This window comes from Oncorhynchus mykiss, unplaced genomic scaffold (assembly GCF_013265735.2).
Source record: "Oncorhynchus mykiss isolate Arlee unplaced genomic scaffold, USDA_OmykA_1.1 un_scaffold_169, whole genome shotgun sequence".
Lineage (NCBI taxonomy): Eukaryota > Metazoa > Chordata > Actinopteri > Salmoniformes > Salmonidae > Oncorhynchus > Oncorhynchus mykiss.
The window spans coordinates 877,501-892,500 of record NW_023493669.1 but is presented as its reverse complement, the minus strand read 5'-3'; the positions used below and the strand labels follow the sequence as shown (position 1 = coordinate 892,500).

General features: G+C 44.3%; 1 protein-coding gene across 1 annotated transcript in view; it reads right to left on the bottom strand.

Moving 5' to 3' along the window:
• Positions 1-15,000, bottom strand: part of LOC118947579 (caskin-1-like) — a 111,731-nt gene that overhangs the window by 1,791 nt on the left and 94,940 nt on the right. Inside the window, exons 20-24 of the mRNA XM_036972508.1 lie at positions 7,829-8,340; positions 7,570-7,579; positions 7,293-7,389; positions 6,859-7,040; positions 1,434-1,449 (exon numbers count right to left, since the gene is read on the bottom strand). Of these exons, the coding sequence (XP_036828403.1) occupies positions 1,434-1,449; positions 6,859-7,040; positions 7,293-7,389; positions 7,570-7,579; positions 7,829-8,340 (817 nt within the window). The remainder of the gene's footprint in view (positions 1-1,433; positions 1,450-6,858; positions 7,041-7,292; positions 7,390-7,569; positions 7,580-7,828; positions 8,341-15,000) is intronic.

Genomic DNA, 15,000 nt, shown 5'->3' with positions numbered 1-15,000 from the left:
AAGTTCTCATTTGCAACTGCGACCTGGCCAAGATAAGGCATAGCAGTGTGAACAGACAACACAGAGTTACACATGGAGTAAACAATTAACAAGTCAATAACACAGTAGAAAAAAGGGGAGTCTATATATACATTGTGTGCAAAAGGCATGAGAAGGTAGGCAAATAATTACAATTATGCAGATTAACACTGGAGTGATAAATGATCAGATGGTTATGTACAGGTAGAGATATTGGTGTGCAAAAGAGCAGAAAAATAAATAAATAAAACAGTATGGGGATGAGGTAGGTGAAAATGGGTGGGCTATTTACCAATAGACTATGTACAGCTGCAGCGATCGGTTAGCTGCTCAGATAGCAGATGTTTGAAGTTGGTGAGGGAGATAAAAGTCTCCAACTTCAGCGATTTTTGCAATTCGTTCCAGTCACAGGCAGCAGAGAACTGGAACGAAAGGCGGCCAAATGAGGTGTTGGCTTTAGGGATGATCAGTGAGATACACCTGCTGGAGCGCGTGCTACGGATGGGTGTTGCCATCGTAACCAGTGAACTGAGATAAGGTGGAGCTTTACCTAGCATGGACTTGTAGATGACCTGGAGCCAGTGGGTCTGGCGACGAATATGTAGCGAGGGCCAGCCGACTAGAGCATACAAGTCGCAGTGGTGGGTGGTATAAGGTGCTTTAGTGACAAAACGGATGGCACTGTGATAAACTGCATCCAGTTTGCTGAGTAGAGTGTTGGAAGCAATTTTGTAGATGACATCGCCGAAGTCGAGGATCGGTAGGATAGTCAGTTTTACTAGGGTAAGTTTGGCGGCGTGAGTGAAGGAGGCTTTGTTGCAGAATAGAAAGCCGACTCTTGATTTGATTTTCGATTGGAGATGTTTGATATGGGTCTGGAAGGAGAGTTTAGAGTCTAGCCAGACACCTAGGTACTTATAGATGTCCACATATTCAAGGTCGGAACCATCCAGGGTGGTGATGCTGGTCAGGCGTGCGGGTGCAGGCAGCGAACGGTTGAAAAGCATGCATTTGGTTTTACTAGCGTTTAAGAGCAGTTGGAGGCCACGGAAGGAGTGCTGTATGGCATTGAAGCTCGTTTGGAGGTTAGATAGCACAGTGTCCAAGGACGGGCCGGAAGTATATAGAATGGTGTCGTCTGCATAGAGGTGGATCAGGGAATCGCCCGCAGCATGAGAAACATCATTGATATATACAGAGAAAAGAGTCGGCCCGAGAATTGAACCCTGTGGCACCCCCATAGAGACTGCCAGAGGACCGGACAGCATGCCCTCCGATTTGACACACTGAACTCTGTCTGCAAAGTAATTGGTGAACCAGGCAAGGCAGTCATCCGAAAAACCGAGGCTACTGAGTCTGCCGATAAGAATACGGTGATTGACAGAGTCGAAAGCCTTGGCAAGGTCTATGAAGACGGCTGCACAGTACTGTCTTTTATCGATGGCGGTTATGATATCGTTTAGTACCTTGAGCGTGGCTGAGGTACACCCGTGACCGGCTCGGAAACCAGATTGCACAGCGGAGAAGGTACGGTGGGATTCAAGATGGTCAGTGACCTGTTTGTTGACTTGGCTTTCGAATACCTTAGATAGGCAGGGCAGGATGGATATAGGTCTGTAACAGTTTGGGTCCAGGGTGTCGCCCCCTTTGAAGAGGGGGATGACTGCGGCAGCTTTCCAATCCTTGGGGATCTCAGACGATATGAAAGAGAGGTTGAACAGGCTGGTAATAGGGGTTGCGACAATGGCGGCGGATAGTTTCAGGAATAGAGGGTCCAGATTGTCAAGCCCAGCTGATTTGTACGGGTCCAGGTTTTGCAGCTCTTTCAGAACATCTGCTATCTGGATTTGGGTAAAGGAGAACCTGGAGAGGCTTGGGCGAGTAGCTGCGGGGGGGGGGAGCTGTTGGCCGAGGTTGGAGTAGCCAGGCGGAAGGCATGGCCAGCCGTTGAGAAATGCTTGTTGAAGTTTTCGATAATCATGGATTTATCGGTGGTGACCGTGTTACCTAGCCTCAGTGCAGTGGGCAGCTGGGAGGAGGTGCTCTTGTTCTCCATGGACTTCACAGTGTCCCAGAACTTTTTGGAGTTGGAGCTACAGGATGCAAACTTCTGCCTGAAGAAGTTGGCTTTAGCTTTCCTGACTGACTGTGTGTATTGGTTCCTGACTTCCCTGAACAGTTGCATATCGCGGGGACTATTCGATGTTAGTGCAGTCCGCCACAGGATGTTTTTGTGCTGGTCGAGGGCAGTCCGGTCTGGAGTGAACCAGGGGCTATATCTGTTCTTAGTTCTGCATTTTTTGAGCGGAGCATGCTTATCTAAAATGGTGAGGAAGTTACTTTTAAAGAAAGACCAGGCATCCTCAACTGACGGGATGAGGTCAATGTCCTTCCAGGATACCCGGGCCAGGTCGATTAGAAAGGCCTGCTCACAGAAGTGTTTTAGGGAGCGTTTGACAGTGATGAGGGGTGGTCGTTTGACTGCGGCTCCGTAGCGGATACAGGCAATGAGGCAGTGATCGCTGAGATCCTGGTTGTAGACAGCGGAGGTGTATTTGGGGGGCCAGTTGGTCAGGATGACGTCAATGAGGGTGCCCTTGTTTACAGAGTTAGGGTTGTACCTGGTGGGTTCCTTGATGATTTGAGTGAGATTGAGGGCATCTAGCTTAGATTGTAGGACTGCCGGGGTGTTAAGCATATCCCAGTTTAGGTCACCTAACAGAACAAACTCTGAAGCTAGATGGGGGGGCGATCAATTCACAAATGGTGTCCAGGGCACAGCTGGGAGCTGAGGGGGGTCGGTAGCAGGCGGCAACAGTGAGAGACTTATTTCTGGAGAGAGTAATTTTCAAAATTAGTAGTTCGAACTGTTTGGGTATGGACCTGGAAAGTATGACATTACTTTGCAGGCTATCTCTACAGTAGACTGCAACTCCTCCCCCTTTGGCAGTTCTATCTTGACGGAAGATGTTATAGTTGGGTATGGAAATCTCAGAATTTTTGGTGGCCTTCCTGAGCCAGGATTCAGACACGGCAAGGACATCAGGGTTAGCAGAGTGTGCTAGAGCAGTGAGTAAGACACACTTAGGGAGGAGGCTTCTGATGTTGACATGCATGAAACCAAGGCTTTTTCGATCACAGAAGTCAACAAATGAGGGTGCCTGGGGACATGCAGGGCCTGGGTTTACCTCCACATCACCCGCGGAACAGAGAAGGAGTAGTATGAGGGTGCGGCTGAAGGCTATCAAAACTGGTCGCCTAGGGCGTTGGGGACAGAGAATAAGAGGAGCAGGTTTCTGGGCATGGTAGAATATATTCAGGGCATAATGCGCAAACAGGGGTATGGTGGGGTGCGGGTACAGCAGAGGTAAGCCCAGGCACTGGGTGATGATGAGAGAGGTTGTATCTCTGGACATGCTGGTTGTAATGGGTGAGGTCACCGCATGTGTGGGGGGTGGGACAAAGGAGGTATCAGGGGTATAAAGAGTGGAACTCGGGGCTCCATTGTAAACTAAAACAATGATTACTAACCTGCACAACAGTATACAAGGCATATTGACATTTGAGAGAGACATACAGCGAGGCATACAGTAATCACAGGTGTTGAATTGGGAGAGCTAGCTAAAACAGTAGGTGAGACAACAGCAGCTAATCAGCTAGCACAACAACAGCAGGTAGAATGGCGATTGATTAGGCAGAGAGGGTCGGATTAACTACACACAGAGCCTAAGTGCGGCTGGGGCCGACAGATAAAACATAAACAAGCAGAATGGATTACCGTGATTAATGGACAGTCCAGCATGCATCAGCTATGTAGCCAAGTGATCAGTGTCCAAGGGGCAGCGGTGGATGGGGCAGGGAAGCTGGACTGGCGAGTGTTATCCAGGTTAGAAAACTAACAATGACTAAATAGCTTGTAGCCAGTTAGCTGGTTAGCTTCTGGAGGTTCTTGAGTGTGTTCTAAAAATGTAAAGATAATAGCGGTTCCGTATCACATTGGGTGAGGCAGGTTACCGGAAGGTATAAACAAATTAAAAATCGAAAAGGGATAGAAAGTAAATATGGGTTCAGTGAGTGTTTGGGACGCGGCGATTCAGACGGTTAGCAGGCCTGTGCTAACAAGCTAACAGTTAGTAGACGGTGCTAAACACGGTAGCAGTTAGCGGACCGGGCTAAACAAGCTAGCAGTTAGCAGGCCGAATTTGCAAGCAAGGAGATAGCAAGGGCTAGAGAGTTAGCCTTTGGGGACGTCGCGATGGGGGGAGTCTGTTTATTCCTCTTCATGCGGTGACATCGATGGACCGGTCGTGGGTCTGGATATTGTAGCCCAGGAGCTCAAAATGTTCCGTTTGCGATGGGAATCCGGGGATGAAAAATAAAAATAAAATAATAAATAGGTCCGTTATGCTCTGGTTAGAGTCGCGTTGTTCAAACTGGCGAGAGCTTTCCGAGCTAAAGGTTAGCTGATGACCGGTTAGCTGAAGACCGCTAGCAATGTTTTGCTGAAGCTGGTAGTTAGTTGGCTAGTTGGCTAGCTTCAGTTGAGGGGTTCCAGATCCGAAGTAAATATAAATACTTTAGGAGAAATAGCTACGTTGGGTGAGGCGGGTTGCAGGAGAGTATTTAGAAGAAGTTGAGGTTAAGCAAAAAGTTTTAAAGATATGTGAAGAAAACAAACGATATATACAAGGGACACGAAACGACAACACGTCCTACTGCTACGCCATCTTGGATTAACATATGTAAAGTGTTGATCCCATGTTCAACATGTAAAGTCCCATGTTCAACATGTAAAGTGTTGATCCCATGTTCAACATGTAAAGTCCCATGTTCAACATGTAAAGTCCCATGTTCAACATGTAAAGTCCCATGTTCAACATGTAAAGTCCCATGTTCAACATGTAAAGTGTTGATCCCATGTTCAACATGTTAAGTGTTGATCCCATGTTCAACATGTAAAGTGTTGATCCCATGTTCAACATGTAAAGTCCCATGTTCAACATGTAAAGTGTTGATCCCATGTTCAACATGTTAAGTGTTGATCCCATGTTCAACATGTTAAGTGTTGATCCCATGTTCAACATGTAAAGTGTTGATCCCATGTTCAACATGTTAAGTGTTGATCCCATGTTCAACATGTAAAGTGTTGATCCCATGTTCAACATGTTAAGTGTTGATCCCATGTTCAACATGTTAAGTGTTGATCCCATGTTCAACATGTTAAGTGTTGATCCCATGTTCAACATGTAAAGTGTTGATCCCATGTTCAACATGTAAAGTCCCATGTTCAACATGTTAAGTGTTGATCCCATGTTCAACATGTAAAGTCCCATGTTCAACATGTTAAGTGTTGATCCCATGTTCAACATGTAAAGTCCCATGTTCAACATGTAAAGTCCCATGTTCAACATGTTAAGTGTTGATCCCATGTTCAACATGTAAAGTGTTGATCCCATGTTCAACATGTAAAGTCCCATGTTCAACATGTTAAGTGTTGATCCCATGTTCAACATGTAAAGTCCCATGTTCAACATGTAAAGTCCCATGTTCAACATGTAAAGTCCCATGTTCAACATGTTAAGTGTTTAATGAGCTGAAATAAAAGACCCCAGACATTTTCCATTCGCACAAAAATATTATTTCTCTCAAATGTTGTGTATAAATTTGTTTACATCCCCTGTTATTGAGCATTTCTCCTTTGCCAAGATAATCCATCCACCTGACAGGTGTGGCAAGAAGCTGATTAAACAGCATGATCATTACACAGGTGCACCTTGTGCTGGGGACAATAAAAGGCAACTCTACAACGTGTAGGTTTGTCACACAACACAATGCCACAGATGTCTCAAGTTTAGAGGGAGTATGCAATTGACATGTCCACCAGAGCATTTAATGTTCATATCTCTACCATAATCCGCCTCCAACGTCGTTTTAGAGAATTTGGCATGGGGCGAGTGGTTTGCTGATGTCAACGTTGTGAACACAGTGCCCTATGGTGGGGGTATGGGTACAAGCTTCGGACGACGAATACAAATGCATTTTATCAATGGCAATTTGAAAGTGTTTGTCTCCTCACTGGTTGTGTGTGTGTGCGTGTCTCCTCACTGGTTGTGTGTGTGTGTGTGTCTCCTCACTGGTTGTGTGTGTGTGTGTGTCTCCTCACTGGTTGTGTGTGTGTGTGTGTGTGTGTGTGTGTGTGTGTGTGTGTGTGTGTGTGTGTGTGTGTGTGTGTGTGTGTGTGTGTGTCTCCTCACTGGTTGTGTGTGTGTGTGTGTGTGTCTCCTCACTGGTTGTGTGTGTGTGTGTGTGTGTGTGTGTGTGTGTGTGTGTGTGTGTGTGTGTGTGTCCTCACTGGTTGTGTGTGTGTGTGTCTCCTCACGAGTTGTGTCTGTGTGTCTCCTCACTGGTTGTGTGTGTGTGTCTCCTCACTGTGTGTGTGTATGTGTGTGTGTGTGTGTGTGTGTGTGTCTCCTCACTGGTTGTGTGTGTCTCCTCACTGGTTGTGTGTGTGTGTGTGTCCTCACTGGTTGTGTGTGTGTGTGTCTCCTCACTGGTTGTGTGTGTGTGTGTGTGTGTGTCCTCACTGGTTGTGTGTGTGTGTGTCCTCACTGGTTGTGTGTGTGTGTGTCCTCACTGGTTGTGTGTGTGTGTGTCTCCTCACTGGTTGTGTGTGTGTGTGTGTGTCTCCTCACTGGTTGTGTGTGTGTGTGTGTGTGTGTGTGTGTGTGTGTGTGTGTGTGTGTGTGTGTGTGTGTCTCCTCACTGGTTGTGTGTGTGTGTGTGTGTGTGTGTGTGTGTGTGTGTGTGTGTGTGTGTGTGTGTGTGTGTGTGTCTCCTCACTGGTTGTGTGTGTGATCCTGGTTAATCTTCTGCTCCACAGCTTCCAGAGCTGCAGCTAGGGAGGCGCTGGTCTCCTCCAACCTCAGATGATGCACCTCCTCTTCTTCCTCCTCCTCCCCTACTTGGGCTGGAGCCTCCTCCTTGGTCTGCTCCTCCTCCTGCTCTCTCCTTCTCTCAACTCTCCTCTCCAACTCCTCCGTCTCTCTCCTTCTCTCAACTCTCCTCTCCTCCTCCTTCTCTCTCCTTCTCTCAACTCTCCTCTCCTCCTCCTTCTCTCTCCTTCTCTCAACTCTCCTCTCCTCCTCCACCTCCTCCTTCTCTCTCCTCCTCTCAACTCTCTTCTCCTCCTCCACCTTCTCAACTTCTCTCCGGTCCTCTTTTAGTCTTTCTTCCTCCCTCCCTCTCTCCTCCCTCTCCTCCCCCTCCCTCCCCACCAGCAGGTCGACAGAGAGGCCAGAAATGGAGGAGCGGGGAGGCTTGACGGGGTGGGGGGTGGAACCGGGGGTGGAGGGGGTCTGGGGAGTGGAGGGGCTGGTGGCGGGAGAGGAGGAGGAGGTGTAGGGGGGGACAGGGGACAGGGAGGGAGGGGTGAGGGTGTCTGGGACAGGGAGAGGTCTAGGGAGAGGGGTGGGGGAGGAGAGTGAGGGTTTGGTGGGTTTAGGACCGGTGGGAGGAGGGCAGGGTTTGAAGGAGACTGGGGGAGGCATCCACCTCGGATCTGCTGGAGAAAAAAAACAGAGAAAAAAATGGTTTAGAGGTTAGAGGTCAGGGATTAGGGTTAAACTCACCAGGACTGTCAGCTTCAAGCCCAGGTAAGGGGACTTGTCTGGTCTGGGTTAGGTTCAGAGGTCAGGGGTCAGAGGTCAGGGTTAAACTCACCAAGACTGTCAGCTTCAGGCCCAGGTAAGGGGACACGTCTCGTCTGGGTTAGGTTCAGAGGTCAGGGGTCAGGGATTAGGGTTAAACTCACCAGGACTGTCAGCTTCAGGCCCAGGTAAGGGAACGCGTCTGGTCGGGGTGGGGGGGTCCTGCTGCTGTCTCCTCACGGCCACCATCGAGGGTTTGGGCGACACCGGCGGCTTCAGCGGCTTCCTGACTTCTGGCCTATCACAGCTCTCCCTGCGAGAGGCCACCTCCCCCTCAGCCTCCGACCCGGGCCGTATCCGCAGGATGATGCGGTGAGATTGGTCGACCCCTCCGTTCACCTGCTGGGGGGCCAACTGGCTGTGATGCAATTGGTCAATGCTACTCTCTGGTTGGTCAACGCTCTTCCTGCTGCTCTCTGGTTGGTCAACGTTCTTCCTGCTGCTGTCTGTTTGGCCGCTGCCAGGTGTGGCGCTCGCTGGTTGGCTGCTGGTGGTTGTGCTGTTGTCGGATTGGTCATTGCTGTGCTCGCGGCTGCGTGGGCGTCGCCGAATGGTGTCTGTCTCCGTCAGATGGAACTTCTCTGCGTCAGAATAGTTGGGGGGGTGGGGCTTTCTCCTGGGCACCAATCAGATTGACTTTTAGATATATCAATCAAATAGAATCTGTATAACTGTTAAAGTGATAAATATAATTGTAACTGTTACAGACTGGTAGAGTTAGACTGGTAGAGTTAGACTGGTAGAGTTAGACTGGTAGAGTTAGACTGGTAGAGTTAGACTGGTAGAGTTAGACTGGTAGAGTTAGAGTTAGACTGGTAGAATTAGACTGGTAGAGTTAGACTGATAGAGTTAGACTGGTAGAGTTAGACTGGTAGAGTTAGACTGGTATAGTTAGACTGGTAGAGTTAGACTGATAGAGTTCGACTGATAGACTGAGAGTTAGACTGGTAGAGTTAGACTGATAGAGTTACACTGGTAGAGTTAGACTGGTAGAGTTAGACTGGTAGAGTTAGACTGGTAGAGTTAGACTGATAGAGTTAGACTGATAGAGTTAGAGTTAGACTGCTAGAGATAGACTGGTAGAGTTAGACTGGTAGAGTTAGAGTAGTAGAGTTAGACGGATAGAGTTAGACGGATAGAGTTAGACTGGTAGAGTTAGACTGGTAGAGTTAGACTGATAGAGTTAGACTGGTAGAATTAGACTGGTAGAGTTAGACTGATAGAGTTAGAGTAGTAGAGTTAGAATGATAGAGTTAGACTGATAGAGATAGACTGATAGACTGATAGAGTTAGACTGGTAGAGTTAGACTGGTAGAGTTAGACTGGTAGAGTTAGAGTTAGACTGGTAGAGTTAGAGTAGTAGAGTTAGACTGATAGAGTTAGACTGGTAGAGTTAGACTGGTAGAGTTAGACTAGACAAGTTAGACAAATAGACGGATAGAGTTAGACTATTAGAGTTAGACTGCTAGAGTTAGACTGATAGAGTTAGACTGGTAGAGTTAGACTGGTAGAGTTAGACTAGAAGAGTTAGACTGGTAGAGTTAGACTAGAAGAGTTAGACTGATAGAGTTAGACTGATAGAGTTAGACTGGTATAGTTAGACTGACAGAGTTAGACTGATGGAGTTAGACTGATAAAGTTAGACTGGTAGAGTTAGAGTTAGACTGGTAGAGTTAGAGTAGTAGAGTTAGACTGATAGAGTTAGACTAGTAGAGTAGTAGAGTTAGACTGGTAGAGTTAGACTGGTAGAGTTAGACTAGAAGAGTTAGACTGATGGAGTTAGACTGGTAGAGTTAGAGTTAGACTGGTAGAGTTAGACTATTAGAGTTAGACTGCTAGAGTTAGACTGGTAGAGTTAGACTGATGGAGTTAGACTGGTAGAGTTAGAGTTAGACTGGTAGAGTTAGACTATTAGAGTTAGACTGCTAGAGTTAGACTGATAGAGTTAGACTGGTAGAGTTAGACTGGTAGAGTTAGACTAGAAGAGTTAGACTGGTAGAGTTAGACTAGAAGAGTTAGACTGATAGAGTTAGACTGATAGAGTTAGACTGGTATAGTTAGACTGACAGAGTTAGACTGATGGAGTTAGACTGATAAAGTTAGACTGGTAGAGTTAGAGTTAGACTGGTAGAGTTAGAGTAGTAGAGTTAGACTGATAGAGTTAGACTAGTAGAGTAGTAGAGTTAGACTGGTAGAGTTAGACTGGTAGAGTTAGACTAGAAGAGTTAGACTGATAGAGTTAGACTGGTAGAGTTAGACTGATGGAGTTAGACTGGTAGAGTTAGAGTTAGACTGGTAGAGTTAGACTGATAGAGTTAGACTGCTAGAGTTAGACTGATAGAGTTAGACTGAAAGAGTTAGACTGATAGAGTTAGACTGATAGAGTTCGACTGATAGAGTTAGACTGATAGAGTTCGACTGATAGAGTTGAAACTGATAGAGTTAGACTGGTAGAGTTAGACTGCTAGAGTTAGACTAGAAGAGTTAGACAAATAGACTGATAGAGTTAGACTGATAGACTGATAGAGTTAGACTGATAGAGTTAGACTGATAGAGTTAGACTGAAAGAGTTAGACTGATAGAGTTAGACTGATAGAGTTCGACTGATAGAGTTGAAACTGATAGAGTTAGACTGCTAGAGATAGACTGGTAGAGTTAGACTGGTAGAGGTAGACTGGTAGAGGTAGACTGATAGAGTTAGACTGATAGAGTTAGACTGATAGAGTTAGACTGATAGACTGATAGAGTTAGACTGATAGAGTTAGACTGATAGACTGATAGAGTTAGACTGATAGAGTTAGACTGATAGAGTTAGACTGAAAGATTTTGACTGATAGAGTTTGACTGATAGAGTTAGACTAGAAGAGTTAGACAAATAGACTGATAGAGTTAGACTGATAGACTGATAGAGTTAGACTGATAGAGTTAGACTGATAGAGTTAGACTGCTAGAGATAGACTGGTAGAGTTAGACTGGTAGAGGTAGACTGGTAGAGGTAGACTGATAGAGTTAGACTGGTAGAGGTAGACTGATAGAGTTAGACTGATAGAGTTAGACTGATAGAGTTAGACTGATAGACTGATAGAATTAGACTGATAGAGTTAGACTGATAGAGTTAGACTGATAGACTGATAGAGTTAGACTGATAGAGTTAGACTGATAGAGTTAGACTGAAAGAGTTCGACTGATAGAGTTCGACTGATAGAGTTAGACTGATAGACTGATAGAGTTAGACTGGTAGAGTTAGACTGGTAGAGTTAGACTGATAGAGTTAGAGTAGTAGAGTTAGACTGATAGAGTTAGACTGGTAGAGTTAGACTGGTAGAGTTAGACTAGACAAGTTAGACAAATAGACTGATAGAGTTAGACTATTAGAGTTAGACTGCTAGAGTTAGACTGATAGAGTTAGACTGGTAGAGTTAGACTGGTAGAGTTAGACTGGTAGAGTTAGACTAGAAGAGTTAGACTGATAGAGTTAGACTGATAGAGTTAGACTGGTATAGTTAGACTGCTAGAGATAGACTGGTAGAGTTAGACTGGTAGAGGTAGACTGGTAGAGGTAGACTGATAGAGTTAGACTGGTAGAGGTAGACTGATAGAGTTAGACTGATAGAGTTAGACTGATAGAGTTAGACTGATAGAGTTAGACTGGTAGAGTTAGACTGATAGACTGACAGAGTTAGACTGGTAGAGTTAGACTGCTAGAGTTAGACTGGTAGAGTTAGACTGCTAGAGTTAGACTGATAGAGTTAGACAGATAGAGTTAGACTGGTAGAGTTAGACTAGAAGAGTTAGATAAATAGACTGATAGAGTTAGACTGAAAGAGTTCGACTGATAGAGTTAGACTAGAAGAGTTAGACAAATAGACTGATAGAGTTAGACTGATAGAGTTCGACTGCTAGAGTTAGACTGATAGAGTTAGACAGATAGAGTTAGACTGGTAGAGTTAGACTGGTAGAGTTAGACTAGAAGAGTTAGACAAATAGACTGATAGAGTTAGACTGATAGACTGATAGAGTTAGACTGATAGAGTTAGACTGATAGAGTTAGACTGAAAGAGTTAGACTGATAGAGTTAGACTGATAGAGTTAGACTGATAGAGTTGAAACTGATAGAGTTAGACTGCTAGAGATAGACTGGTAGAGTTAGACTGGTAGAGGTAGACTGGTAGAGGTAGACTGATAGAGTTAGACTGATAGAGTTAGACTGGTAGAGTTAGACTGATAGAGTTAGACTGGTAGAGTTAGACTGATAGTTAGACTGATAGAGTTAGACTGGTAGATTAGACTGATAGACTGACAGAGTTAGACTGGTAGAGTTAGACTGCTAGAGTTAGACTGCTAGAGTTAGACAGATAGAGTTAGACTGGTAGAGTTAGACTAGAAGAGTTAGACAAATAGACTGATAGAGTTAGACTGATAGACTGATAGAGTTAGACTGATAGAGTTAGACTGATAGAGTTAGACTGAAAGAGTTAGACTGATAGAGTTAGACTGATAGAGTTCGACTGATAGAGTTGAAACTGATAGAGTTAGACTGCTAGAGATAGACTGGTAGAGTTAGACTGGTAGAGGTAGACTGGTAGAGGTAGACTGATAGAGTTAGACTGATAGAGTTAGACTGATAGACTGATAGAGTTAGACTGATAGAGTTAGACTGATAGACTGATAGAGTTAGACTGATAGAGTTAGACTGATAGAGTTAGACTGATAGACTGATAGAGTTAGACTGATAGAGTTAGACTGATAGAGTTAGACTGATAGAGTTAGACTGATAGAGTTAGACTGGTAGAGTTAGACTGCTAGAGTTAGACTGCTAGAGATAGACTGGTAGAGTTAGACTGGTAGAGTTAGACTGATAGAGTTAGACTGATAGACTGATAGAGTTAGACTGATAGAGTTAGACTGATAGAGTTAGACTGATAGACTGATGGAGTTAGACTGATAGAGTTAGACTGATAGAGTTAGACTGATAGAGTTAGACTGATAGAGTTAGACTGATAGAGTTCGACTGATAGAGTTCGACTGATAGAGTTAGACTGATAGACTGATGGAGTTAGACTGATAGAGTTAGAGTAGTAGAGTTAGACTGATAGAGTTAGACTAGTAGAGTAGTAGAGTTAGACTGATAGAGTTAGACTGGTAGAGTTAGACTGATAGAGTTAGACTGATAGAGTTAGAGTTAGACTGATAGAGTTAGACTGATAGAGTTAGACTGATAGTTAGACTGATAGAATTAGACTGGTAGAGTTAGACTGATAGACTGACAGAGTTAGACTGGTAGAGTTAGACTGCTAGAGTTAGACTGATAGAGTTAGAGTTAGACTGGTAGAGTTAGACTGGTAGAGTTAGACTGATAGAGTTAGACTGGTAGAGTTAGACTGATAGACTGACAGAGTTAGACTGGTAGAGTTAGACTGCTAGAGTTAGACTGGTAGAGTTAGACTGATAGAGTTAGACTGATAGTTAGACTGATAGAGTTAGACTGGTAGAGTTAGACTGATAGACTGACAGAGTTAGACTGGTAGAGTTAGACTGCTAGAGTTAGACTGGTAGAGTTAGACTGCTAGAGTTAGACTGATAGAGTTAGACAGATAGAGTTAGACTGGTAGAGTTAGACTAGAAGAGTTAGACAAATAGACTGATAGAGTTAGACTGATAGAGTTAGACTGAAAGAGTTCGACTGATAGAGTTCGACTGATAGAGTTCGACTGATAGAGATAGACTGGTAGAGTTAGACTGGTAGAGGTAGACTGGTAGAGTTAGACCGATAGAGTTAGACCGATAGAGTTAGACCGATAGAGTTAGACTGAAAGAGTTAGACTGATAGAGTTCGACTGATAGAGTTCGACTGATAGAGTTAGACTGATAGACTGATAGAGTTAGACCGATAGAGTTAGACTGATAGAGTTAGACTGATAGAGTTAGACTGATAGAGTTAGACTGATAGAGTTAGACTGATAGACTGATAGAGTTAGACTGATAGAGTTAGACTGATAGAGTTAGACTGGTAGAGTTAGACTGATAGAGTTAGACTGATAGAGTTAGACCGATAGAGTTAGACTGATAGAGTTAGACTGAAAGAGTTAGACTTATAGAGTTAGACTGATAGAGTTAGACTGATAGAGTTAGACTGATAGAGTTAGACTGATAGACTGATAGAGTTAGACTGATAGAGTTAGACTGATAGAGTTAGACTGGTAGAGTTAGACTGATAGACTGATAGAGTTAGACTGATAGAGTTAGACTGATAGAGTTAGACTGGTAGAGTTAGACTGATAGAGTTAGACTGATAGAGTTAGACTGGTAGAGTTAGACCGATAGAGTTAGACTGATAGAGTTAGACTGAAAGAGTTAGACTGATAGAGTTAGACTGATAGAGTTAGACTGATAGAGTTAGACTGATAGACTGATAGAGTTAGACTGATAGAGTTAGACTGGTAGAGTTAGACTGATAGAGTTAGAGTTAGACTGGTAGAGTTAGACTGATAGAGTTAGACTGATAGAGTTAGAGTTAGACTGATAGAGTTAGACTGGTAGAGTTAGACTGATAGAGTTAGACTGATAGAGTTAGACTGATAGTTAGACTGATAGAGTTAGACTGGTAGAGTTAGACTGATAGAGTTAGACTGATAGAGTTAGACTGGTAGAGTTAGACTGATAGAGTTAGACTGGTAGAGTTAGACTGGTAGAGTTAGACTGATAGAGTTAGACTGGTAGAGTTAGACTGATAGAGTTAGACTGATAGACTGATAGAGTTAGACTGATAGAGTTAGACTGGTAGAGTTAGACTGATAGAGTTAGACTGGTAGAGTTAGACTGATAGAGTTAGACTGGTAGAGTTAGACTGATAGAGTTAGACTGGTAGAGTTAGACTGAAAGAGTTAGACTGGTAGAGTTAGACTGATAGAGTTAGACTGGTAGAGTTAGACTGCTAGAGTTAGACTGGTAGAGTTAGACTGATAGAGTTAGACTGGTAGAGTTAGACTGATAGAGTTAGACTGATAGAGTTAGACTGATAGAGTTAGACTGAAAGAGTTAGACTGGTAGAGTTAGACTGATAGAGTTAGACTGGTAGAGTTAGACTGCTAGAGTTAGACTGGTAGAGTTAGACTGATAGAGTTAGACTGGTAGAGTTAGACTGATAGAGTTAGACTGATAGAGTTAGACTGGTAGAGTTAGACTGATAGAGTTAGACTGGTAGAGTTAGACTGATAGAGTTAGACTGGTAGAGTTAGACTGAAAGAGTTAGACTGGTAGAGTTAGACTGATAGAG